Source organism: Ambystoma mexicanum, chromosome 1q, assembly GCF_040938575.1.
Source record: "Ambystoma mexicanum isolate Mex_15411 chromosome 1q, UKY_AmexF1_1, whole genome shotgun sequence".
In the NCBI taxonomy this organism is placed as follows: domain Eukaryota; kingdom Metazoa; phylum Chordata; class Amphibia; order Caudata; family Ambystomatidae; genus Ambystoma; species Ambystoma mexicanum.
This window is the reverse complement of record NC_090922.1, coordinates 1,481,956,772-1,481,982,416: the sequence shown is the minus strand read 5'-3', so window position 1 is coordinate 1,481,982,416 and position 25,645 is coordinate 1,481,956,772. Positions and strand designations below refer to the sequence as shown.

The 25,645-nt window shown below is 46.6% G+C and overlaps 1 protein-coding gene across 2 annotated transcripts in view; it reads left to right on the top strand.

Annotated features, from left to right (window-relative positions):
• Window positions 1–25,645, top strand: part of GPBP1L1 (GC-rich promoter binding protein 1 like 1) — a 602,443-nt gene that overhangs the window by 494,462 nt on the left and 82,336 nt on the right. For both annotated transcript variants that reach the window (XM_069642387.1, XM_069642388.1), the window contains exons 10-11: window positions 9,190–9,257; window positions 22,168–22,270. In XM_069642387.1, coding sequence (XP_069498488.1) covers window positions 9,190–9,257; window positions 22,168–22,270 — 171 coding nt within the window. The remainder of the gene's footprint in view (window positions 1–9,189; window positions 9,258–22,167; window positions 22,271–25,645) is intronic.

The following is a 25,645-nucleotide window of genomic DNA, read 5'->3' as shown; positions in this document are numbered from 1 at the left end:
ACGGTAGGATCCTTTTTGCTGCTCGCAGGAGGAAGAAACATTTCTTGATTACTGAGTTTACTTGTGGCTCTAGGGTGAGGTTGTTATCCATCGGTACCCCCAGGTTTTTTACCGTAGATGAAGGTTCTGGTGTGGTGCCGAGCTCTCTTGGCCATGGGATGTAGTTGATGTCTCCTCCCTTTTTTGAAACAATCATTATCTCTGTTTTACCTGGGTTGATTTTGAGATGGTTGAGGTTCATCCAGTTGAATATGTCTCGAAGGCAATTCTCTAGTGGGGTGCTTTCTTCTCGGGTGTCTTGTATGTTGAAGATTATTTGCGTATCGTCGGCGTAGTTGTAGCATGTGAGGCCGTGTTTTTTGATGCGTTTGATGGGTACATGTAGATGTTAAATAGAAGTGGGGAGAAGGATGATCCTTGTGGTACTCCGCACGTGGAGACTCTGGGTTTGGATTTACAAGGTTTCATCCATATTGTTTGTTCTGTTTGTTAGGAAGGATTTGATCCATAGTAGGGCAGTGTCCGTTATCCCTAGTCCTTCTAATCTCTTTATGAGGATGGCGTGGTTGACGGTGTCGAAGGCTGCAGACAGATCAAGGAGAATCAGGGCGGTGCTGTTTGAGTCTGCGTTTGTTTTTAGGTCGTCCCATATTGAGAGGAGAGCCGATTCTGTTCCTCTCATGGGTCTAAAGCCAACTTGTGCCTGGTCTAGTAGGCAGTGCTCTTCTGTGAATTCTTGGGTTATTTGGTAGACGTACGTTTCTAGCAGTTTGGCTGTGTAGGGTATGTTGGAGATGGGTCTGTAGTTAGATGGGTCCTCCACGTTTCCTGTTGTGTCTTTAAGTAGTGGCTTGATGTAAGCCGTTTTGAAAGCCTGCGGTACTTTGCCTGTTGAGATTGAGAGGTTGAGGAGATTCCTGTGGTATTCCATGGGGGTTCCTTGTTTGAGAATTGTTTTGTATATGTCCGGAGGGCAAGGGTCTTCAGGAGAGCCTGATTTGTTGCTTCGGTTTACCAGTTTGACGAAAGCCTCAACTGATATTTCTGGGAAGTTTCGTAGCTTGTTTGTGTGTTCCTCATCTGTGTCGGTGGGGTTTGAGTTGTGGACGCTCGGATTGTTTCGTATGTGTTGGATGGAGTTTATTTTGTTTTTGAAGTGGTCTCCGAGGTCCTCGCAGAGTTTCGTCGATGGGATTGGCGGGTTTTTTTATTTCGTTTGATTTTGAATAGTTCTTTTTGAGCGTTTGGTGCTCTGGTGATTCGCTTGTCGTAATGTTTCCTCTTCGCTTTTTGTATTTCCTTTTTATATGCGCGGATCTGTTGTAGGAATTTCATTTTGTTTGCAGTGGTGTTGTTGGTCCTCCATTCAGCTTCTAGTTTTCGGTTTTTCCTTTTCATGGCGTTGAGTAGTGGGGTGAACTATTTTGCTGATGTTTTCTTGCGTGATGGGGTGAAAGGCTTTTCTTTGGCGATGTCGTCAAGGGTTGTTGTGATCCAGGTATGAAGTAGGGCAAATTTTTTGTCTAGGTCTGCTTCTTCCATTGTTGATGCTTGTGGTTTGCTTATTTCTAGGAGCTCGGTTAGGTTGGAGTTTTTTATGGTTCTCCAGTTTCTTTCCATCACGATGGGTTGTTTTTCTTGCTTTTTTGTCGGAGCGGCCGTTGTGATTATGAACGGAATAATGAGGAGGTCGCTCCAAAGTATTTGAATTGGGGGTGCCGTGGTGATGAGATCCTTGTTGGCGAAGATTGCGTCAAGTGTGTGCCCTGCTGAGTGGGTTGCTCCTTTGACTAGTTGTTGCAGGTTCATGGTTGCTAGTTGGGCGGTTAATGATTTTTGTGTGGTTGTGGTTTCTTCGTCGAACCAAATGTTGAAATCTTCAAGGATGATCAGATGGTCGTGCTTGATGGCTAGGGTAGTGATTGCTTCCGTGAAGGCATCTATGAAAGTCGCATCGTAGGTTGGTGGTCTGTATATCAGTATGAATTTCAGGTTGGTTTTGTGGTTTACTGAAAGTCGTAGTATTAGGGATTCGCATTTGTCGATGTTTAGTGGGTCTTCCATTTTGATGGTCAGTTGTTCCTTGTGGATGATCGCTAGTCCACCCCCTCTTTTGGATTTCCTTTTTGTTTGGATGCATTTGAAGTCTTCGGGCAGGCAGTTGTTGAGGGTGATCTTGTAGTTGTCGTCTAGCCATGTTTCGGTTACAAATAGGGTGTCTGCCTCCTTCTGACAGCAGGTCGTATATTTCCGTTGAGTGTTTGGCCATTGACCTTGCGTTTATTAGGTTACAGTGGATTCTCTGTGTGAGGTTCTGTTTTGAGGTTATCTGTTGTTCGATTCTGTAATTGTATGTTCGTGGAGTTTCTGCATTGATGTTGGTAGAATGAAGAACGGCGACAGCTGCTTCTTCATTGAAGTGGTCTAGTGAATTGATAACAGGGCTGATTAATCTTGGCGTTTCTGCTGTGATGCTACTCGGATGAAGATCGGCAGTGGTTTCTTCTTTGGGTTCGATTGTTGGGTGGGGAGTGGCGTTGCTGGTTGTTGGTACTTCGCCGTGTTGTGCAGGGCGTGGTGGGAATTGGTGTTGTCCCTCTGTTCTTGTAATGTAAGGGGTAACGGGGTCGGAGCCTTCCCATTCTCTTGTTGATTGCCCCCGTCTTTTTCCGGCGTCTGTCAGGAAATTCTTTGCATGTTTCGTGGTTTCCGTGTTGGGGTGTCGGTGTACCGTAGTTGTTGCGAGGTAAGGTGTGAGATATAGGGATTTTTCTCTTGTGGATTTTGTTCCGGTTGTGTCTGCTTTAGGCGTGTTTTCTTGCAATGGGGCTGTTTCTTGTGGGTTCTGTCGGTGTTGTGTGTTTGCGTCTCTTGTTGCTCGGTCTTGTTCTTTCTCTGCGTCCTTTTCTGGTACGGGCCATTTTCCAGTCTAGATGCAGGCGTAGTGTGGTAGTTGGTCCTCTATGCTGTGTTGTGCGGTCGCCGTGACCTCTGTTTCCTTCTCTGGGTACGCTGGGGTGTTCTCTGGCTCAGTGTTGCTTTCTGTCGGTGGGTGGGGGGTGTTTCCTAAGGGTAAACTGTCAGGGGGTGTGGGGGGTTAGGGTGTTAGTGGTCTGTGGGTATGGAATTTAGTTGAGTTAGGTAGTGGCAGGTTTTCAGGATTAGTGGGTACTGAACTAAGCGCGGTTAGATTATGAGAGACCTGTATAGTGGGAGAGAGGCCTATCTGGGCAGTCTAGATATCATACAGTGCAATTAGGAGACAGAGCCCTGCTAAATTTGGGAGACCTAGGGTAAAGGGAGGCCTAGGGTACAGGAGTCTTATGACAAGAGTAATTGAGTATATGGGTTGGGGTAACACTTCACCCGTTTTTGAACAAGATGACATGACGGATATCATTGTCAGAGGTCCTGAGAAAGATCCAGTTCTCCCCTTTCACAGGGCTCTCCAGAGGAGGGTGGAGAAAAACTGGGAAAAGCCTGAGAGCATTGCTGCTGCAGATAGTAATTTCCCCAAGAAATACAGATCAGCTGGTACGGATCCTGAATACTTAAACGGGCATCCGACTCCAGAAAGTCTAGTTATTCAGGCAGCATCCACATCAAAGCAAACTGCATATCCCATTATCCCTCCAGATAGGGAGGATAAAAAAGTTGATGCCTGGGCACGTAAAGTTTTCACTTCAGGCAGTATGGCCCTTAAATCGACAAATGTCACCTGTACCCTGGCCAGGTTTACCCATTCCCTGTGGGACTGTATTTTGGTGGCGGCTGAGCATATTCCGGAAGGAGAGGAAAGGGAAGGCTTCCTGAATATAGTCAGACGGGAAGGAAGCATTGGGGGAATGTCTTCAGTCTGGACTGGATACTGCTGATAGTATCAGCAGATCCATGGCTGCAAGCATTGTGCGATGCAAGTTTGCGTGATTGAGGAAGTCTGGGTTTGCACCAGACGTGCAAGCCACACTCCTCAACATGCCCTTTGATGGCTCGAGGCTGTTTGGCAGTAAGGCTGATGAAAGCCTAGAAAAACTTCATACCTCGCAAGCGGCAGCTAAATCGCTTAGTGCCTCCATGCGCCAGCCTCTAAAACCCTATTCCTCCTCATCTTCCTGGAGGGGTCGTTCTTTTCGTTACTACTCCTCATTTGGTAGAGGAAGAGGACAGGCTTCTCAAAGGGGCAAAATAAACTTCCCTCGGAGCACGAGGAAGAGGTGCAAAATCAGCTTCAGGAGCGACATCTGTACACTCAGCCACTCCTGCAGCCGACTTCAAATCCCTCTGAGACCTTGTTGCACAAAACACCAGTGGGAGGCAGGATCTCTCAGCATCTGAAGGAATGGCGAGGCATTGCCTCAGATGCTTGGGCACTGGAAACAGTAGCTCAAGGTTACTGTCTCCCCTTCCAAAAAAGGCCTTTTTGCGCAACTCTTGGATTGAGGTCTTGACATTGCTAGGTAGGGACGCTTTTAAGTGTAAGAATGCCTCTATCTGGCTGAATCCTAGGATTAGAGATAACTCCAGGACAATTTTTTGGCCCGAATGGTTCCTAATGAATGTTAAACAGGTTTCCGACTTGGGGAATGATGTTCGGTGGCTGACTGCTGCTGAGCTGAGAGAGAGATGGAGTTTTGAGGATTTGTCGGACTCGGCTTATAGACGACTTAAGAGGTCTGTCGGTGAGGTGGACTGGTCTGACTCCTTTGACATGACTATTTTTCTGACGGATTCTAATGGACAGGGAGGTGGTTTAGCCAGTAGGTTGTACAAACTTTTCGTGTCGTATTTTCGGAACAATGACAATTTACGGGAAGTGTGGAGCGAGAGAATTGGGTCTGATATTGATCTTGAGGCCTGGCAGAATATATGCGGAAATGTCTCATTATGTTCGCTGAATCTGGGCGAAAGGTCTAGACAAATTAAGATCCTGAACCTTGTGTATTGGTGTCCAGAAACGTTACATAGAAGGGGTATGACTGACAACGCTGATTGTTGGGGTTGTGCTCAGGAAGTGGGATCATTGGAACACATGCTGTGGGCCTGCGTGCGGGTCAGGGCTTTCTGGATGGACATTTGTGATGTGTGTCAGAATTTTGGGTGTGGGGTGTGTCCTGGACATTAAGACAATGATCCTAGGGGAAGATTCTGAGCTGGCTGAAGTCAGCTCTCCCCTCAAGAAACGGCTTTTCAGAGCAGCCATTGTTGCTAAAAGGTTGATCCTTCGAGGTTGGAAAGGTCGGATCCTCCGTCATTTGAGGAATGGGTTCAAGAAATACATAACCTGTCTAGAACAGAAAAAATAATCTACAGATTGAAATGTAAGTTGTCTTCATATGAAAAGATTTGGAACATGTTCAATGATTTTAATTGATCCGTTTTTTTGCCTATTCCTTGTTGTTCCTCTGTACTCTGATATTGTTTTTTTTTGTATATACTTGTAAATAAATAAATAAAATAAAAAAAACAAAAAAGTCCTCAGAATCATCCACTGGGAGCCAACACTGTAAAAACTCCAGACCCGCTCCTGTTGCAGGAAATTTTAACCCTGCTAGAGAAAGGTGCCATAGAACAGCTACCTGTAGCCGAGAGGAGTAGGGGTTGGTACTCCCCATATTTTCTCATCCCAAAAAAGGACGGGGGACTGAGACCCATCTTGGACTTCAGAAACTTGAACAAGTTCCTCGGGAAGGACAAGTTCAAGATGGTCACTCTTTGTCAGGTCCTTCAGGCTCTCCAACTCCAAGATTGGTTGGTATCATTGGACCTTCAGGATGCTTACTTTCATGTGCCAATGCATCCAAAGCACAGAAAGTACCTGAGGTTTGCGATTGGCAACTCTCATTATTAATTTTGGGTTGACCTCCGCCCCAAGGGTTTTCACCAAACTGTTGGCAGTTGTGGCAGCGAGTCTCAGGAGAGGGGGTATTCACATCTACCCCTACCTGGACGACTGGTTGATCAGAGCAAGTTCTCCAAAACAAGCTCAGGAACATCTTTCGATCACTTGCCACTTCCTCCACAAATTGGGCTTCTCCCTCAATTTCAAGAAGTCTCATATACCATCCCAAAAGCTCCAGTTTATCGGAGCAGTCTTGGATACTTCCTCGGGAAAGGCCTCGCCTCCCAAAGTGAGAGCTCTCCACATCTAGCAGATGGTAACGAAGTTCCAGAATGCCCAAAGTCTACCGGCCTTCGATTATCTCAGGTTGCTCGGCCTCATGGCATCCTGCATTTTCCTAGCACCAGAGGCCAGGTTGAGAATGTGATCCCTTCAATGGGCACTCAGAACTCAGTGGTTGCAGTTCTCAGGGAATATGTCGGATCTTCTGCAAGTCCCGAGCGCAGTTGCTCAGGATCTTCTATGGTGGGCTTGCAACGACAACATTCTCAAGGGAGAATCTTTTTGGCAACCATGGCCGGAGATAACAGTAGTGACGGACGCCTGACTCACGGGGTGGGGAGCACACACCAACGATCTGACAATCAGCGGTCGTTGGTCTCCATCGGAGTCCAAACTACACATCAACCTTTTGGAGCTGAGGGCAATCAGACTAGCGCTGAAGGCCTTTCTGCCCTCTGTACAGGGAAAGAATGTCCTGATAATGACGGACAATACGGTGGCCATGTACTACCTCAACAAAAGAGTAGGGTCACTACCACTGTGCAGAGAGGCAATGCAGCTATGGTTCTGGGCAATACGAGAAGAAATCTCTCTATTGGCAATTCACCTAGCCGGAGAGAAGAACACAGCGGCAGACGCTCTGAGCAGGCAGAGCAGTGTCTCTCACGAGTGGGAGCTGGCTCAGGAAGTCCTTCTGGAGATCTTCGCCCTTTGGGGAACCCCTCAAGTGGATCTGTTTGCCACCGTGATGAACCGGAAGTGCGGTCAGTACTGCTCAAAGGAATTTCCTCAAGGAGGAGCTCTGGGAGACTCATTCGTAGTGGAGTGGAAGTTTCCACTTTGGTGCGCGTTTCCCCCCAGTCCCCGTGATTCCTCAAGTAATCAGGAGGTTGAGAAAGTTCAGGAAAACCATGATCCTAATTGCCCCGGATTGCCCCGGATTGGGCCAGGAGGACGTGGTACCCAGACCTTCTAGACATGTCCATCTGCACTCCAATACGTCTTCCACAAAGAGAGGATCTTCTCTCGCAAGAGGAAGGTTGGGTTCTCCATCCAGAGGTCAAGACACTCAACCTTCACGCATGGTTTCTGAGAGGTTGAGATACAAGGATTGGGATCTTCCGGATGACGTAAAGGAAGTCTTGCTTTCGGCCAGAAGACCAGCAACAAAATCTTTGTACAGATGTCGCTGGAACAGGTTTAGTAACTGGTGCAAAGATAAGGATGTGGACCCTTTTCAATGTGGCACTCCAATGGTGCTCTCTTCTGTTACATCTAGCCAATCTGGGGCTCCAGATAGGAACAATAAAAGGATACCTTGCTGCGCTGTCCATTTTCAAGCGCACCTCGGAAGAGGTTTCATATTTAAAAATATCATTAATCATTCCATTCTTAAAAGGGCTTACTAACGTATACCCTCCAGTACCTTTTCATGTCCCAACTTGGGATTTAAATTTAGTACTAACATTCTTGACTTGCATACCTTTTGAGCCTCTGCACTCCTGTCCATTCATGCTACTAACACTAAAGACTGTCCTTCTTGTGGCCCTATCATCAGCCCGCAGGGTTAGTGAACTTCAGGCTCTCCTATGCAAACCACCATGTACTGTTTTTAATAGTAGTCCTTAAGGTTAAACCTTCCTTTTTACCAAAGGTAGTTTCAGACTTCCATTTGTCACAAAAAATACTACCAACTTTTTAATCCTCCTCCTCATTTGGGCAAGGAAGAGGAGAGACTGCACAGACTAGGTCCCAAGAGGGCTCTTAGTTTTTACATCTCGAGGATGTCTAAATTACGACAAGATGACCAACTGTTTGTGGGTTATAGTGGTCATAAACTGGGTTTATTAGTAACAAAACAGACCATATCCCGCTGGATCATTTTGGCCATAATTGAATGCTACAGATTGGTGGGAAAAGACCCACCAGATGGGCTTTGAGCCCATTCTCCAAGGGGAATGGCTACTTCTGCGGCTCTAAAGAGGGGAGTTCCGGCAGCAGATATTTGTTCAGCTGCAACTTGGAAAACAATGCATACTTTTATCAAGCATTACTTTTGGAAGCTGCCTCCTCCAATGAGGGGTTATTTGCCAAGGCAGTTCTGCATTCTGTCCATGAAAACTGTAATTGGTACTCCCACTTCCAAAATTGCCACTGCTATGGGAGTCTATCATAAGATGAGGAATACGTGGGAGGAACATACAGTCGAAAGAACGTTACAGTTGGTAAGTAACTTGTTCTTCTTTGGAAAAACCAGAGGTGATGGCTTGAAGGTTTAGAATTTCTTAACCTTTGCCATTGCTCTGGGCACCCTCCAGGCCATGGTTCTTCACCTGCCAAGCCATTACAAAAAAGGAAAGACCATGTGCAAATAAGACTTGGTCTCGCTCTAAAAGGGGCAGTCCAACCCAAACTGCTTGGTCACATCCCTTCTGCACAAGACCACAAGTATCCCAGATGAATTCTAAACCTTTCCTTACATTACCTCTTTTGTTTTGCATCAGTGTTTCTTTGGACCATACGTTGCTACAAGTTCTTTGTGCAGCCCTCTCCCTCCTAAGGTAATCCTGTCTGCTCTGTCCACACTACTGTATTGAGCAGGTCTATACTAACAGTTGGAGTTTACTGTATTGCCCAAGGTATTGTTTTTATAAAGCCCCTTGTTAGGCTTTCAGAAAATAATTTCCTACCATGCACCGCACCAGGGTGAAGCGGCAGGCGGGGAGAGCTCACAGAAGGTCTGCACGCCAACTCTCGGCTCAACTCCACATCTGCTGCATGGTATGTCAGACGGCAGCACGTGTCCCTTCTCAGTGCAGGTTACTCCAGAGTGCAAAGCACACCAAGTGATAAGTGACTCGTAACAGCAGCCTACAGGATCATTAATTTTCAACAATTGATGAGTGTTATCGTCTATTTACAGTACCTGTACTAAAGTAATTTTAGATAATTGCCTTTACCGATGTGTAGTTAAGACTTCCACACTACTTTTTTTTGTGAAATTGTTCCTACTGACCAGGTTGTCCAGAATGTGTACAGCATCATTTATTGTTCCTATTTCTTTCTAGATTGAGAATACCATCTCGGAACCTAAAGAGAGGGATATCCTTTCTCATTCATTGGAAGCTGAACACAGGTGAGAGGAATTTAGGCATGCTAAGAGCTGTTTAGTGCAGTTTCATAAGCAGTCCATGGCTGCACCCCACATAGTAAATGAGCTAGAGTTTAATAACCTTCAATTGAGAGCTGTGCTTAGTAGTCCGTTTGTCCTATAGAACATTTAGGGTCTGTCCTGAGCCGAAAATGTATCTACCTATGTCCAGAATTGCAAAACTGCACACTGTGGGTGACATTGCAAATTATATCATTGTTTGGGCAACAAAATATTGCCCCTGAACACCCAAGACGCTGCAGGAAAGGTTGTGATACATTTGATCTGCTAAAACTGAATTTTCTGAGATTACACACCGTTTGGGGGGAATCTATGTCCTGAATCTAGTTTTTCACACTAGATCATTTGTGTTTTTTGTCTATAGCGCCTTATGCCAAAGGGTTGTACATACATTAATGAGATGGTACTCTAAGTGATGCAGAGAAAAAAAGGATAAGTTTAAATAAGTCTGCATGCACATAGGTCAACGCACCCTGAACTCTCCATCTTACTTGAGACTTGGTGATCAGTGTAAGGCAGAATTAGTATGGAGTACCCTTTGGGAACACTACACACAACTAGGACTACAGGTGTAAGCAAACCAACCTTTGATCTAAGTCTGTACTACACATTTGTGGTAGCGTGTTGAGCAGCCAGGCTTATCTCAAGAGGGGAATGTGAGCTGTAATGATGTTACATTGTTCTACAATCACAGGTATTCAAATAAACTTATACTCAAGGTTTCTTGGAAAAACACTTATTAATTTATTTCAGTCAGTTATAAAACATTCACTAGCAGGAGGCACTTTATCGCACACAAATATACTTCAGTACTTTACACTGTGTGTTTCGAGTGGATTGTGTCCTCCAACGTATTCCTCATCTTAGATGGATGTATTCCATCCAGCTTTGCTGCTCTTCGGATATTTTTTCGGCAGAGGGCGCCGAGTGTCTGTCGTCGAGTCAATGATCCCTCAAAGGCCTCTGTTTGAGGGTGACGTCATCGGGTGTATAAGTAGGACGCGCGGCGCCCGTTGGCCTCCGTTCCGTTTTTCCACAGTATACGTTGCTTCGGAAATTTCGGCGCGCCTTGAGTTCTGTGAGAATATATAATAATGAAATATGTCCTCGTCATCGACGCCGACCACGACCCGAAAAAAAGTGCAAATCGTGCGGGTCAAAAATGTCGAACACGGACCTACATCGAGAGTGTTTGTGGTGCCTTGGAGAATGCCACGACATGGAGGCCCTGTACGAAGTGTCAGGCGATGACAGGGAAGGCCTTGAGAGAGAGGAGAGGAGAGCTAAGCTACCTCGAGCCCGGGTGATCGAAAAAGGAAGGATAGGAAACCTTCCAGGACACAGAGTGAATAACGCTCGAGTCGAGTCGACCGCTCGAGGTCATCGATGCCGTCCGAGACCCATCATAACTCAAAGGGAAAATATTCAAAGGTCGCCTCGAAGCCGACCCTGTCGACGACCATGATGTCGTTGACGCCGTTGTCGAAGCCGAAACCCTCGGCGCCAAAGGCTCCAGCCAAGCCGGGGAAACCAGAAAAAGAGAAGGATAAGCTTACAAAACCTGTATTGCCCTCAAAGCCATGTACTTGACCTCTTCCTCCTCCTCTCCCAGAGAAGGTTTTCAAGCCTCTCCCCAGAGAGGAGTTTTTCAAATCCTTGACCTCAATTTTTGAGTAACGGGAGAGATCTGATGAGGGGAATGTAACTTTTGGGCTGGAATATGGCACCCCAAATGTCCCAGAATGCTTGATTTCAGAAGACAACAGAATGAGGGACTTGGTGGAATCATTACACAATGCAAGTGGCATTGACACATCTCCTGAAAAGGACTTTGGCAGGCCAGAACCAGGAGAGCATGTCAGTCCATCATACCGTCAATTAATGATAAAGGTAGTAGATTACTTAGGATGGGCTAAACCATCAGCCCAATTCATCCAGGATGATTTAACAGATATATTGGACCATGGTCCCACCGAAGACCCAGTACTACCCTTTCATGTAGCCCTGCAAAATAGGCTGGCCAAGAATTGGGAAACTCTGGATTCTATTCCTCCGGTAAATAAATCCCTCACCTCCAAAATACCGCCCGGCCAGTAGCGACCCCGGCTATCTGTCCAAACACCCAACTCCTGAGAGTCTGGTCATACAGGCAGCCACAGCTTCTAACAAACTTGCATACCCGTCTATCCCTCCTGACATGGACGATAAGTGTGTGTATGGTTGGGCACGAAAGGTATTTTCAGCCGGTAGCATGGCATTAAAATCTGCCAACTCCACATGTGCCTTGGCAACATTGGAGTGCTTCGCAATGACGGCGGAGCACATACCAGAAGGGGAAGAAAGGGAAGGGTTCCTAGCCATCGTTGGAGATGGAAAGGAAGCCATGCAGGAATCCCTTCAATCTGGATTGAACACTGCAGATAGTGTAAGCAGGTCCATGGGCACTAGCACGGTAATGCGCAGATTTGTGTGGTTACAGAAGTCGGGTTTCGCACCGGACGTACAGAACCGCCTTCTTAACATGCCTTTTGACGGGTCTCATCTTTTTGGCAACAAGGCTGACGAGAGCCTTGAGAGGTTGCAGACCTCAAAAGCAGCTGCCAAATCTTTAGGAGCTGCTATTGGGCAAGCTCAGCCTTTTCGTGCCCAAGGACAGTCATGGAGGGGACGATCCTATCATTACTACACCTCATATGGAAAGGCGAGGGGAATGGCCAGTCAAAGGGGCCAGAAAAAGGCCACTCGCGGTGGACGAGGAAAACGTGCTAAACCAGCTGCAGCCTCGCTACATCAGCGGCTGTAACATCCGCCACAAAACCGCTTTGAGGACTTGCATCACAAAACACCTGTAGGGGGCAGGCTGTCACAGCAGCAGGCTGTCACAGCATCTGCACCTTCAGATGTTTGGGCTCTAGAAATAATAGCCCAAGGTTACTGCCTTCCTTTTCTAACACAACCTCAAAGCAATCCACCAGGGAGACACCCGTTGAAGTCTTCAAACCCGCTCCTAGAGCTGGAAGTTTTAACCCTGCTGGAGAAAACTGCTATACAACCAGTATCTGCAGAGGAGAGGAACAAGGGATGGCACTCCCCGTATTTTTTGATCCCCAAAAAAGGACGGAGGACTGAGACCCGTCTTGGACTTAAGAAATTTGAACAAGTTCCTCAGAAAGGACAAGTTCAAGATGGTTACCCTTTCTCAGATCCTTCAGGCCCTTCAACTTCAGGACTGGTTGGTGTCATTGGACCTTCAGGATGCTTATTTTCATGTGCCGATTAATCTCAAACACAGAAAATACCTGAGGTTCGTAGTTGGTGACTCGCATTATCAGTTTTGAGTCCTGCCTTTCGGGTTGACCTCCGCCCCGAGGGTCTTTACCAAGTTAATGGTAGTGGTGGCAGCGCACCTCAGGAGAGGGGGATTCATGTCTACCCCTACCTGGACGATTGGTTGATCAGAGCGCGTTCTGCCAAGCAAGCACTGGATCATCTGAAAGTCACCTACAAGTCACCTGCCACTTCCTCCACAAACTGGGCTTCTCCCTCAATTTCAAGAAGTCACAGATGACACCTTCCCAACAGCTTCAGTACATAGGAGCTGTATTAGACACGTCCTTGGGAAAGAGCTTGCCTCCCAACTCAAGGGCTCAAGACATTCTTCAGATGGTTTCCAAATTCCAAAATGCCCAAAATCTCCAGGCTTACGAATTTTCAAGGTTGCTCGGCCTCATGGCATCCTGCATCTTTCTGGTGCCAGAGGCACGCTTGAGGATGAGATCCCTTCAATGGTCCCTAAAGACTCAGTGGTTCCAGTTCTCGGGTCAAATGACGGATTTTCTTCAGATTCCGAACAAGGTCAGACAAGACCTTCTATGGTGGACCTGTACAGAGAACATGCTAAAAGGAGAACCTTTTTGGGAACCATGGCCAGAGATCACAGTAGTGACCGACGCCTCACTCCTGGGGTGGGGAGCTCATGCCAACAATTTGACAATCAACGGTTGTTGGTCTCCATCGGAGTCCAAACTACACATCAACCTTTTAGAGCTGAGGGCAATCGGACTAGCGCTGAAGGCCTTCCTGCCATCTGTCAGGGGAAAGAATGCCCTGATAATGACAGACAACACAGTGGCCATGCACTACTTAAACAAAAGAGGTGTGGGGGTCACCACCCCTGTGCAGAGAGGCAATGCAGCTCTGGTATTGGGCGATTCAGGAAGGAATCTCTAACGGCAATTCATCTAGCCGGGGAAGAGAATGATGGCAGATACTCTGATCAGGCAGAGCACGATATCCCACGAATGGGAACTGGCTCAGGAAGTCATTCAAGAGATCTTCGCCCTTTGTGGAACCCCTCAAGTAGACCTGTTTGCAACCAGAATCAACCGAAAATGCGAAAGGTATTGCTCAAGGGAATTTCCCCCGAGAGGACCCCTGGGGGATGCGTTTGTGGTGGAGTGGAATTTCCCACCATTGTATGCGTTCCCTCTGATTCCTGTCATTCTTCGGGTCATCAGGAGGCTGAGAAGGTTTCAGAGCCGCATGATCCTAATTGCCCCGGATTGGGCCAGGAGAACGTGGTACCCAGACCTTCTAGACATGTCCATCTGTCCCCCAGTACGTCTGCCTCAGAGAGAGAGAACCTTCTCTCTCAAATGGAGGGTCAGGTTCTCCATCCAGAGGTCAAAACGCTCAACCTTCATGCTTGGTATCTGAAAGGCTGAGATCCAGATGACGTTATGCAGGTGTTGCTTTCGGCAAGAAGGCCAGCAACAAAGTCTCTCTAACGTTGACGTTGGAAAAAGTTTTGCAACTGGTGCAGAGAAAAGAATGTTGATCCTTTCCTATGTTCTATTCCGGAAGTATTATCTTTCCTTCTGACCCTAGCACATAGAGGTCTGAATATCGGAACATAAAAGGTTACCTTGCGGCTCTTTCCATTTTCAAGCGCTCATCGGAAGAATGCTCTTACTTCAAAATTCCTTTGATAATACAATTCTTAAAAGGACTCAATGTATTTCCTCCTCACCCATTTCAAGTACCGATCTTAGTCCTAAAATTTTTAATGTGTGCTCCTTTTGAGCCTATGCACACTTGTCCATTAAGATTACTAACGTGTTAAACTGCCTTGTTGGTTGCTCTAACATCAGCAAGAAGAGTGAGCAAATTGCAGGCACTGTCTTTTGGGCCACCCTATACTGTGTTCCATAAGGACAGAGTTGTGTTGAGGGTAAAGCCATCATTTTTACCGAAAGTAATATCTGTTCTGATGTTTGTTAATCTGCTTAGAATCACATGCTGTGCATAGGTCCAACATCCAGTGGTCACTGCGGAGTATTGCATTTTGTTTTTCGTAGTCGAAAAGGGGACGTCGACAAGGCGTGTCTGTAACACTATCCCTATAGTGACGTGTGTTGTACCCATAATCCCTCACGCGTCGAGGTCCCTCAGATTGTTTTTTTCCGCCCAGATACTGGTCGCCTTTACGCGGAGCTCCTCGAGAGACATTGCAGATTTCATCTCCTCGACCTTTGGTCGTTTTCCTATATTAATATAGAACATATCGATCCTCCCCTCGACGCTGTTGTGAAGCTTCTCCGTCGAGCAAGATCTTCGACGGAGGGGACGAGCGGAGGAGATCCTTCGGCGTTGCCGAACACGTGGCCTGGCCTCGCAGGCCAAATACAGTAGGGAGAGTGGGGGTCGTGGGACATCTCTAATTCTTTTCTGAGAATGCCTTTCCTTTTCCCCTTCCTTTCCCTTGGGGTGGTTATCACGTTTTATTGCCTCAGCTATGGAGAGGACACCCTTTAGGTTTTGCCCGCTTTGCAAGGGCAAGTTTACTTGGAAGGACAAGCATTCACGGTGTAACCGCTGCTTGCCCCTCGATCACAAGGAGGAAGGTTGCACGGCTTGTCGGCTTCTTAAGCCGAAGACTCTAAAAGACCGTAGGGTCAAAAGGTGGGCGGCCTATGCTATGTCGAAGGCCGACGCTCCACCCACCGTCGCTACCTCCGACAGTGACGAGGAACGTGATACCACGACCTCCGCTACGGAAGTCTTAAACCCCCCCAGAGAGCGCACACGCGCTTCGTCGTCTGTCCCCGGCCCCGACGGGCTCGGCTCACGCCCTGCTTATGGGGATGAACACCCCGGCGACACTGACGCACACAAGACCACACATAAGCACACAACCCATGGCTCTTCTTTGCCTATGGCAAAGAGAGCAGCAGCGCCCAAGGAGACGCAGGTTTCACCGGCGGCCTCCTCGGACCGTTCGGGTTCGAAGCCCCTCTCGCAACCGCAGCCGCGACCAGCGACTGGGCTTTCGGCAAATAAGGGCGCCGCCCCCAAATCATCGGCCAGAGCGCATCAGCAGAAAGCGCATGCCGCCGTAGAGCATTCGACACCCATAACGTCGAAACCACAGCTCTCCGCTGACAAACGAGTCGCTGAGAGCTTGGCGAGGATCGTGGTAGCCGACGCCCACAAGCGTATGCCGAAAGACACGTTGAGCGCTACGCAAAGGTCGAAAGACACACCTGAAGGCTTTTCGGAAGGCAACGGGACACTTTCCTCGACGTTATGGGAAAGGTCGAGCCGTGTTCAGCTACAAGACACCAATTTTCCCCCGCTAGACCGCTCAGGGGTACCCCATGAAACCATGGAAAGGCTCCATCTCTGCATGGAAAGAATGGAGAGGTTTATGAATGCCCAAAACCCTCGCACTCCAAAGAGAATAAGAGAAGGGCCTCAGGAGGACCCCAGGGCCAAAATTCCAAGATAGTCAATCCCCACCAGGACACAGCCTCAGACTTCCAGAGTGTGTATGACCTCACTGGGGAAGAACATTATTTTGAGGAAGAGGATGATTTTATGGACGAGGAAGACGGACTGAACCAGGAGGAAGGTCTGGAGGACAGCCCAGACTCGGTAGGAGAAGGCTTCGGAGAAAATCCAGAAGAAGGACCTTCTCACCCCTGGCAATCACCATCAATATATTCCGACACTGATGTCCTGAACCTAAATCCTCCTGACATTTCACCGGTTAGAAACACGTCTCCCATTGACGATCAACCCACATTTAATGCCCTGTTGCACAGAGCAGCAGCACACTTCGAACTAGACACTGGGGAGCTCTCTCCTGAATTAGACTTCGTAGAAAGGGTAATTAAGGAGAAACCCCTGGTCAGTCAGACAATTCCCCTCCCCGCTTCGGTGAGGAGAAGAATCATCCCTTCGCTGTCCACACCCGCACTAATCAGAGGGGTCAATCCTAGAATTGAAAAACTTTTCACTCCTTCACCCTCAGACCCGCTGTACATCAGGGGACATTCCATTCCGGATTCCCTGGTAGTAACCAACACAAGAAAGAGGGCAGGGGTACCACTTTCCACCAGTGAGGCACCACCTGACAAGGAGGGCAAGCGGTTATATGCCCTTGCTAAAAGAATTACATCCTCGGCCGCCTTTTCGGCAAGAATTGCCAACAACAATTCTTTGCTCGCTAGCTATGCGTACGCGCAGTGGGCCAAACTGCGCAAAGACGCCGAAGAAGCGCCGGAACCATTACGTACACGCCTGCTTTCAACTATTGGCGAAGGAACCCAGGTCAACCAGAGTATTGTGAAGAGCTCTCTGGATGCGGCAGAAACTGCGGGACGTTCCCTAGTTCAGGGAATAGTCCTAAAACGACACTTATGGCTGCGCAACTCAGGGTTCAAACCGGAGACACAGGCGTCTTTAATAAATAAACCTGTTGAAGACTCTAACCTCTTCGGGAAGGCGGTGGATGAGGCTCTGGAGATGGCTAAAAAAGAGTTCGATACAATCAAAACTCTCGACCAAATCTCTAAGCCCGCTACCAGGCGCGGATATGGCAATAAACGCTTTTTTCGTGGCCAACGCCAACAACAAAACCAGCTGCAACAGTACCCTGCCACCAATTTCCAGACCAGTAGTGGCCAGTACAGTCAGAGGACAGCGTCGGGGCAAAGGGAGAGGGCGAGGGTCCACCCCCAGAAGTTCCCAAGCCCCTAACACCACCAAGTGATGCGAAGATTCGCGTCCCCTCCCATGCAACACCGGTCGGGGGCCGGATAACATCCTTTCTTCCAGCATGGGAGGGTATAACGTCAGACCGCTGGGTACTTTCCACCGTAGCCCACGGATACTGCATCGAATTCAACAGTTCCCCAACATACAAACCCCCGAGGGGACGACGCATGTCACCGGAACATCTTGCCATCCTTCTACAAGAAGTACAGCAACTGCTGGAAAAGGGAGCCATAGAGGTCGTGCCTCTATCTCAGGTAACGGAAGGTATTTATTCAGTGTACTTCCTTGTACCCAAAAAGGATCTAACCATGCGCCCTGTATTAGATCTGCGGCCAGCGAACAAGTTTATCAAACCCCAAAAGTTTCGTATGGTTACCCTACAGGAAGTGATCCCACTGCTATCACAGGGAGATTACATCCCACTGCTATCACAGGGAGATTACATGACAACATTGGACATGAAAGATGCATACTTTCATATTTTAATGTTGCCAGCGCACAGAAAATACCTCCGGTTCATGATAGAGGGCAAACACTACCAGTTCAGAGTGCTACCCTTCGGCATAGCATCAGCACCGAGAGTATTCACGAAGGTACTGGCAGTGGCAGCGGCCCACCTGCGCAGGTTGTCCATCCCAGTTTACCCTTACCTCGACGACTGGCTCATAACAGGGGATTCTTACGAAACATGCTTCTCCAATACCCAAAAGACTGTAGACCTTTTGTTCCAGTTGGGCTTCTCCATCAACGAAAAGAAGTCCAGCCTAGACCCCAGCCAAATCAAACAATTCCTAGGGGCTCTAATTCAAACAAAGGACGGCCTCGTCTTCCCCTCCAACGAGAGGATTCAAAACATGTTATTTCAAATAGCTCACTATGTAGCCAGTTGAGAGGTAACACTACGTAAGGCTATGCTTCTGCTAGGAATGATGGCGTCATGTATCTACTTAGTTCCTCACGCGCGCCTGCCACTGTGCCCAATGCAAGAGTGGCTAAGCAGCCAATGGTGTCAGGCCAACAGACGGTGGGAGGATTTAGTAGTGGTCTCGCCAGCCCTAGTTCTCTCGCTGCGGTGGTGGTCGAGGGAGAACCTCTTGAACGGGAAATCCTTCACCACCCCCTCTGTTTTGCACTTTCCACTTCTCCCCCTTCCACGCACTCACCCCCTTTTCCCTTCTCTATGCACTTGCACGTTAATGGCACTGAGCCTAGTAAGATCAGTGTTTTCATTAATTTTTTTTGTTCTTCCATGTTCCCCTCCTTTTGCTAGGTAGCGCTCTGAAACACTTGTGTACAAACGCAATATAAATAAATATATCATTTGGGAATATATTGTACATTGTTGGCGAGACACAAGAGCCTTGCGGTACGCCACACGTTATTGGGATAGGGTCTGTGGCAGCTGATGGAGAGAAGACTCTTATGGTCCTATTATTCAAGAAAAATTGGACCCAGCTATCGCGTCCTTACAAAAGTCCTTAAGCTCGTCAATTTCGTTTTTTAAGTCGATAAGTGCAGTTTCTGTGCCATGTTGTGTCATAAAGCCCAACTGGTGGACACCGAAGAGATGGTTACTTCTATCTTTAGCTTGCTCTTCTCAGTTGAGACGTGCAGTAGCTATCTTGCTAGAATTGATTTCAGCTCTACCTGTGACCCTGCACTGATTTATATTTAACAAACTCTCTAACTTTGTACAAGATTTTGATTCTAAGAAGTGCCTCAGATCCATAGACTGTTTCACATTGACTTTGGCTGTCCTGACTCCCTCGAGACTCTTCTAGCCCATTGACTATGATTTTGTTTGTCCCTCATAGGGGGTAACTTGTTTTAGACTGTTACTGCTGGGAAAGGCTTGTCTAGATTCCATTGGAAGGGTTAAGTGTCCTCACATATTATGTGAACCTGTTTAACCCTTCCCTTAAACCTTTCCTTTATTTTATTTATTTGTTACACACCGAGACCCTTGGGTGTCAATTTCTGCAACCTCAGAATCTACAAAGTTTAACTAGTGTGATATATAAATGCCATTACTGTCCTTGTGATTGAAGTCACCTCAGGGTGTAGGAATTGTGCAAGAAGCATATCCAAAGATTATTCACTAACTTGTGATTCTGAAAAGTAATTTTAAAGTATATTTACATTGTTCCATGAATAGCCTTCTTAAAGAAGACTTATTTAATAATCAATGTTAGATAAATAACTATAACTGAAACCTTGAGTGTAAGTGTTATTTAGCTACTTGTATTTACGGATTTCATTTCTACAGCTCACATGTACCCCTCTTGAGATGGGCCTGGCTGCTCAGTCACACTACCAACTTGCGTAGTACAGACCTATACCAAAAGATGTGTTACCTAATACCAAGCAGATAAGTGTTTAGTCTCACGCCGTGTGACTGCACCAATTCTTACCCAACAGCGGGCTTCAGGGCCGAAGCCTGCCTAAGGCAAAACACACAAAGGACTCAAACCTGGTTCAAACAGAGTAAAAGCCCAGAAAAACTGACAAAAAAATGGCAAACAAAAAGATGGTGTCACCTTTGGTGCTGTGCTGCAGCTGAGGTATCAGCTGGCAGATGCATGTCACCAGGTAGTAAAACAAGAAACCACTGCAACCATCCATTCAATTGAATTACTAACAAAATGTTACATGAAGAATGGGTTAAAGGATTTGCTATGTAACCCTCCCCAGCACTCCACATCAGGTGGTGTGTGCTGGATCCCTAAAGTAATGGTATGACAGACAGGGGTCATCTTACTATTCTTGAACAGTAGTTCACCAAAGAAAATGTAGTTAAACATTAAGAGAAGTCCAAGGGACTTAACATGCCCTGCAGTGGCATTGTGCAAAAGGTGCTGTCAAAAAGCAGATGCCTATGGAGTTTACCAGTGATGGGGAGAATTCTCAGAAATGTGTTAATTCCCTTCTACCTTAAAGACCCCCAGCTCTTTTTGCTGGACTTTACGACTTTATATCTCTCATTTAATTTCGACCACTGGACGTAGGAATACCAAATAGAACTTGGAGGAGACGCTTGCTGCAACTCCTGGACCGTTGGTTTGTCCAGTGAAGCCCTGTTGCTGTGCTGAAGTTCGGAATTCGCCTCAGCTAGAGAAACCCTGCAGGGTGACTTCCCCCTTTTGAGTTGGTGGGACCAATCAACTACAAAGTAAGCCCGTCTGGACATCCGCTCGGAGCTTCCACTGCGCTGCTGGAATCGATGTGCCAGGTAGAGGAACATCAGATTGTGTGTTTCTTTTAAATTGGACCCGAGTGCCAGGAAGATCCTCCAGACTTCCCTGATGCAGGACTGACCAAGCCTGAGACAACTCAAGTGTTGGACCCTAGATGCGAGGAAGGTCTGTAGTGGTATCCAAGAACCGCAGTGTTATTTGCTGTCAGACGCGAGGAGCTGAAACACTGAAGAACCAATGAATCGAAATTTGGCCATTGCTGCCGCTGACCTTCCTATTGCAGAGCAGGAGTCCCCAGACGTCCTCCCTCTTGTCCCCACGACTGAAGCTCAGGAACAGAAGCCAGCTGGAAACATTTCTTCTAACCAGAAGTACTGTAAAGTCTAAGAACTTATCTCTTCTCATGAAGCCTTGCTTGCTCTCAGATGAGACCTGTCTTGGTTACCTTGCAGAGTTGCTAAAGCTCTGCCCCTAACAAGCCTCCCAGGTTGTGGCCCTTAAAGTGTTATATTTTCTACAAACATTTCTAAAAACTTTGCAAGACTTTTTACCTACCTACAAAATATCTTCAGCTCCCCTTGACATTGTGCTATTAACATTGGCTGTCCTGGCTCCCTGAGAGACTCCTCTTTATCGCTGACTTTGTGCTTTAACCCTTCCCCCTGGAAAGGGTTAATTTACTCTATATTGGAAGGTTTTACAAGTACTTACCTGATTGTGAATTATTTGGTAACTATTGTTTTATTCCTCTATTCTATCTTTTTCACCAAACTCAGTATTGCTATAAATGTACCAGTGATAAATCAATGTCCACAGTGTCCTGGCTATTTAAGTCACATGAGGGTGTAGGAAGTGTCTGTGTGCCATCCCCAATGGGTATCCTTTGTTTTAGAGAAACTAAGAGTGCGTTTTGATGTGTATTTTAATTTACATATATTGCTCCCTTCTGAAGAAGGCTTATACAACGGACTGTGAAATAAATTAATATTGTTTTTATCAAGCAACCTTGAGTGTAAGTGTTTATTTGAATAACTGCTACCGTGAAACTGTCACAACATTACTGCTCACATTATCCCCTCGTGAGATGAGCCTGGCTGATCAGCCACACTACCAACCTGTGTAGTTTAAACGTATGCCAAAGGTTGGGTCCTTATTGCCAGGAGGTCAGGGTTTTTGTAGTCCACCCAAAGGAAACTGCATACAATCTTGCCTAACACAGAATCCAGAAAACAGTAAGAAACCGAGTCAGTAAAACACATGGGTGAATGACAAGAAGATCCCGCTCACTTAGGAGTAAAAATCAAAAAGCCCGCGTCCAGCAAAAGAGCTGGTGGTCTCTAAGGTTAAAGCGAATTGGCACAGAATTGGAAATTCTCCCCGACACCCTAACAACTTGGTTTTGTGATTGATTTGTATGCACATATTTGTACATCTCTATTGGTGCACTATATTACATTATTAAAAATGTCTAAGAACTAGGATTACAGTTTTGAATGGCGATTTTGCCTTTCCAAGGAGTATGCAGGTACAAAGTCATCAAGATTTAAACGTCTGGTGGTGCTGAATGCAATAGCTTATCAGTTTGAAATAGTATTAAACATCCACTCTTCTCCCTCTTTTAGGTTATTGAAAGCAATGGGCTGGCAAGAGTACCCTGAAAATGATGAAAACTGCCTTCCTCTGACCGAAGACGAGCTCAAAGAGTTCCACATGAAATCTGAGCAGGTATGTTTTCAACTACACACTACTGGTCTTCTCCAAGATACAATATTGGTGTTATTTTCCAGCAAGCCATTTGTCCCATATGAGAATGCCCAATGTCTTGTATTTGGTTATGTAGATTGAAACCACTACCTTTCTGAGTAGTTTCTTGTGTGACGCTTTTTTTTTTTTTTGTACTATGCTCCACCTTTCAGAATCGTCTGGGCATACAAGCCATTCATATCTTAAGCACTTGTTTTCCAATGTGAGAACTTGCTTTTAATGGTCTGGTGTAGTAATAGTTGAATGATTTTGCAGTGCTGTGCTTCTCTTCCATTGTTTGCTTCTACACACTATTGCAAGGCTGAGCTGGGGCTCCCTAAGGCCCATAAGAGTTACCAGGGCCTTGGCACCCACGTTTAGTTCCCAGGGAATGTTGGGCAAGATTGTATGCAGTACCCTGTGGGAGACTGCATCAGCCTTGTTCTCCTGGTAATGGGCAACCCGACCTTTGATATGTCTACTACACAGGTTGGTAGTGTGGCTGAGCAGCCAGGCTCATCTCAAGAGGGGTCAATGTGAGCTGTAAGGTTGTAACCCAGTTTCACAAGGACAATTATTAAAATAAACACTTGGACTCAAGTTTTGTTGATCAAACAATTAATAATTTATTTCAGTCTGTTATATAAGCTTCTTCAGTAGGGAACAAAACATGTAACACTTAAAATATACTTCAAACACATTCTGTTTCTCTAAATCAGATGATACCCATTGGGGATGGCACACACACTTCCTACACCCTCAGGTGGATTAAATAGCTAGGGCGCTGTGGACATTGATTTATCACTGTTACATTTAGAGCAATACTGAGTTTGTTGCAAAGAATTAGATATGGGAATAAAACAAAGGTTAACAAATAATTTGTAAACTGGTAAGCACTTTTTAACCCTCTTATGCCAAGTAAATTGACCCTTTCCTGGGGGAAAGGTAAACACACAAAGATAGAGGTAAGAAGAGTCTCTCAGGGAGCCAGGACAGCCAATGTTAGTTGCAAAGTCTAGGGGAGCTGAAGATTGTCTTGCAGGGAAGTTAAAGTCTTGCACAATTTTTTTAGAAAAGTTTGTAGTAATTCACTCGAAGGGCCACAAGCTGGGAAGCTTGTCGGGGGCAAAGCTGCAAGCAACTCAACAATGGCAACTAAGACAAGTCTCAACGGAGAACAAGTAGGGCTACACAACGAGGCGTACAGCCTCTTAACTTTACAGTACCTTTGGTTGGAAGAAATGGTTCCAGCTGGCTTCTGTTCCCGTGTAGCTCTGCAGATCCTGTTTTTCCTGGGTCTGTCATGGGGACAAGAGGGAGGACGTCTGGGGACTCCTGCACTACAATTTGAAGGTCGGCAGCAACAATGGGCAAACTTTGATTCAGCGGAACTTCAGTTTCAGCTCCTGCCGTCTAGCAAATGGTACTACTGCAGTCTCTCCGAGAACATTCAGGACTTTCCTTGCATCTGGGGTCCAGAACTCTGTTGAGGTGGCTCAGACTTGGTCAGTCCTGCTTCAAGGGAGTCCAGGGGATCGTCCTTAAGCTTGTGAAGCGATGCACTCCATCTGGTGTTCCTCTCCCTGGCACTTCAGTACCTGCAGCAGCAATGGGAAGTACAGCCAGCTCAGAGAGGATGTTTTGACGAGTTCACTTTGGGGTTGATTGGTCCCACCAATCCAAGGGGAAAAGTCGTCTTTGCGAGGCCTCTCTAGTCGAGGCGATCTCGACGCTTCAGCACAGCAGCATGGCTTCACCGGGCAAACCAACGGTCCAGGAATTGCAGCAGGAGTCTCTTCCAATTTCTTCTTGGGGTTTCTTCGTCCAGTGGTCTACTCAGCCTTCCAAGCCAAAAGCCTTGTCTTTTATGCAGGTCATTCGCATAAATGCGAACCTCAATTTACAGGGGCGCCGCCCCCCTTAAATATTTTTGTGGTTCCCTCTCATCACCCTCAAATCAGAGTAAATGCACCCCTCTAGGCAATTAAAAGCCATGAGTCTATCTTGCAGGTGATAACAAGACTTAAATCTTTACAGATCATGAGGATTGGGGAAATGACAGAGGACTCTGCCATTTCAGACCAGCATTCGGTCGTCCTTCGCTGGCTCACAGGTCCTGAAGATTGATGCTGGACCTGGGGCTTAAATACGCTTGACTTGGTTACTGGATACCAGCAGAGCTCCTCCAAAATGGTCTGTCTTGCCATACAACAGATGCTGCAGAGTCACCAGTGTGCATGGCCACATTCAGTTTGGGACAAGCTACATTACTCTACCCCAGAAAACCTCTGCCACTCTATCTTACCTCCCAATAACATGGATTACCATAGGCTCACACCAGGTATACGCAGAGATTTGTGGCCACCAGACTGAACCTATTCACGACAAGATTGTAGAAGTTGCCTTGCATTACATACTAACATACTTGTCAAGGTCAACAAGCGCTGCACTTAGGTGAAACCCGAATGTTAGCATGCCCGCACTTAGATATAATTATGAATATTAACATGTCCACACTTAGATAGAATTTCGAAGATTAGCATGTCCACATGTAGATAGAATTGGGAATATTAGCCTGCATCGCATCTACATAGGACTTTGAATGTTAGCATGCCCGCACCTAGGTGAAACCTGAAGACTAGCATGTGCCACACTTAGAATTGTGAACATTAACCTGCGTTGCATCTAGATAGGACTGTGAATGTTTGCATGCCCACACCTAGATAGAATTCTTAACACTAGCCTTCGCTGCATCTAGATAGGATTGTGAAGGTCAATAAGTGCCACACTTAGACAAAACTGTGAATGTTAGCATGCTAAAGGTCAAGTAACCTACTAACCAATATAAGCTCAAACTCTGCACACTTATCTCACTAAAAAAACTCACGCAACCATCTCTCGCACAACAAGCCGCACGCACTTAACACTACAATAACACATAAGCCGGAGCAACAGCACACGCGGACTGACGCCGATCCAATACCAGCACCAAAGCTCAGCACCCAGTGTATACAGAGTTGAAGCTGCCAACAGAACACCACTCCACTCACTATCCTACTCCCTCTTCACCTTACTAACCCATCCCACCTTATCATTTACAGATCCGCCAGAGCGCCTGGGGACCAATTCCGTTGGTGACGGTGCGCGGTACAAATACATTTAACATAACATTATGCTGCATATGCAGGAATACTTTGTTGCTCTTGTTTAGCATAATTTATTATATTTTTTTTCCAACTTTTTATGAACATTTTTCTTTAAACAATGGATCAACAGAGGAACAAAACTTCCCCCAACTCTCCCCTCCCCCCACATTCCAGGAGCAGAATGGTGGTCTATACCCCCTCTCATGAATAA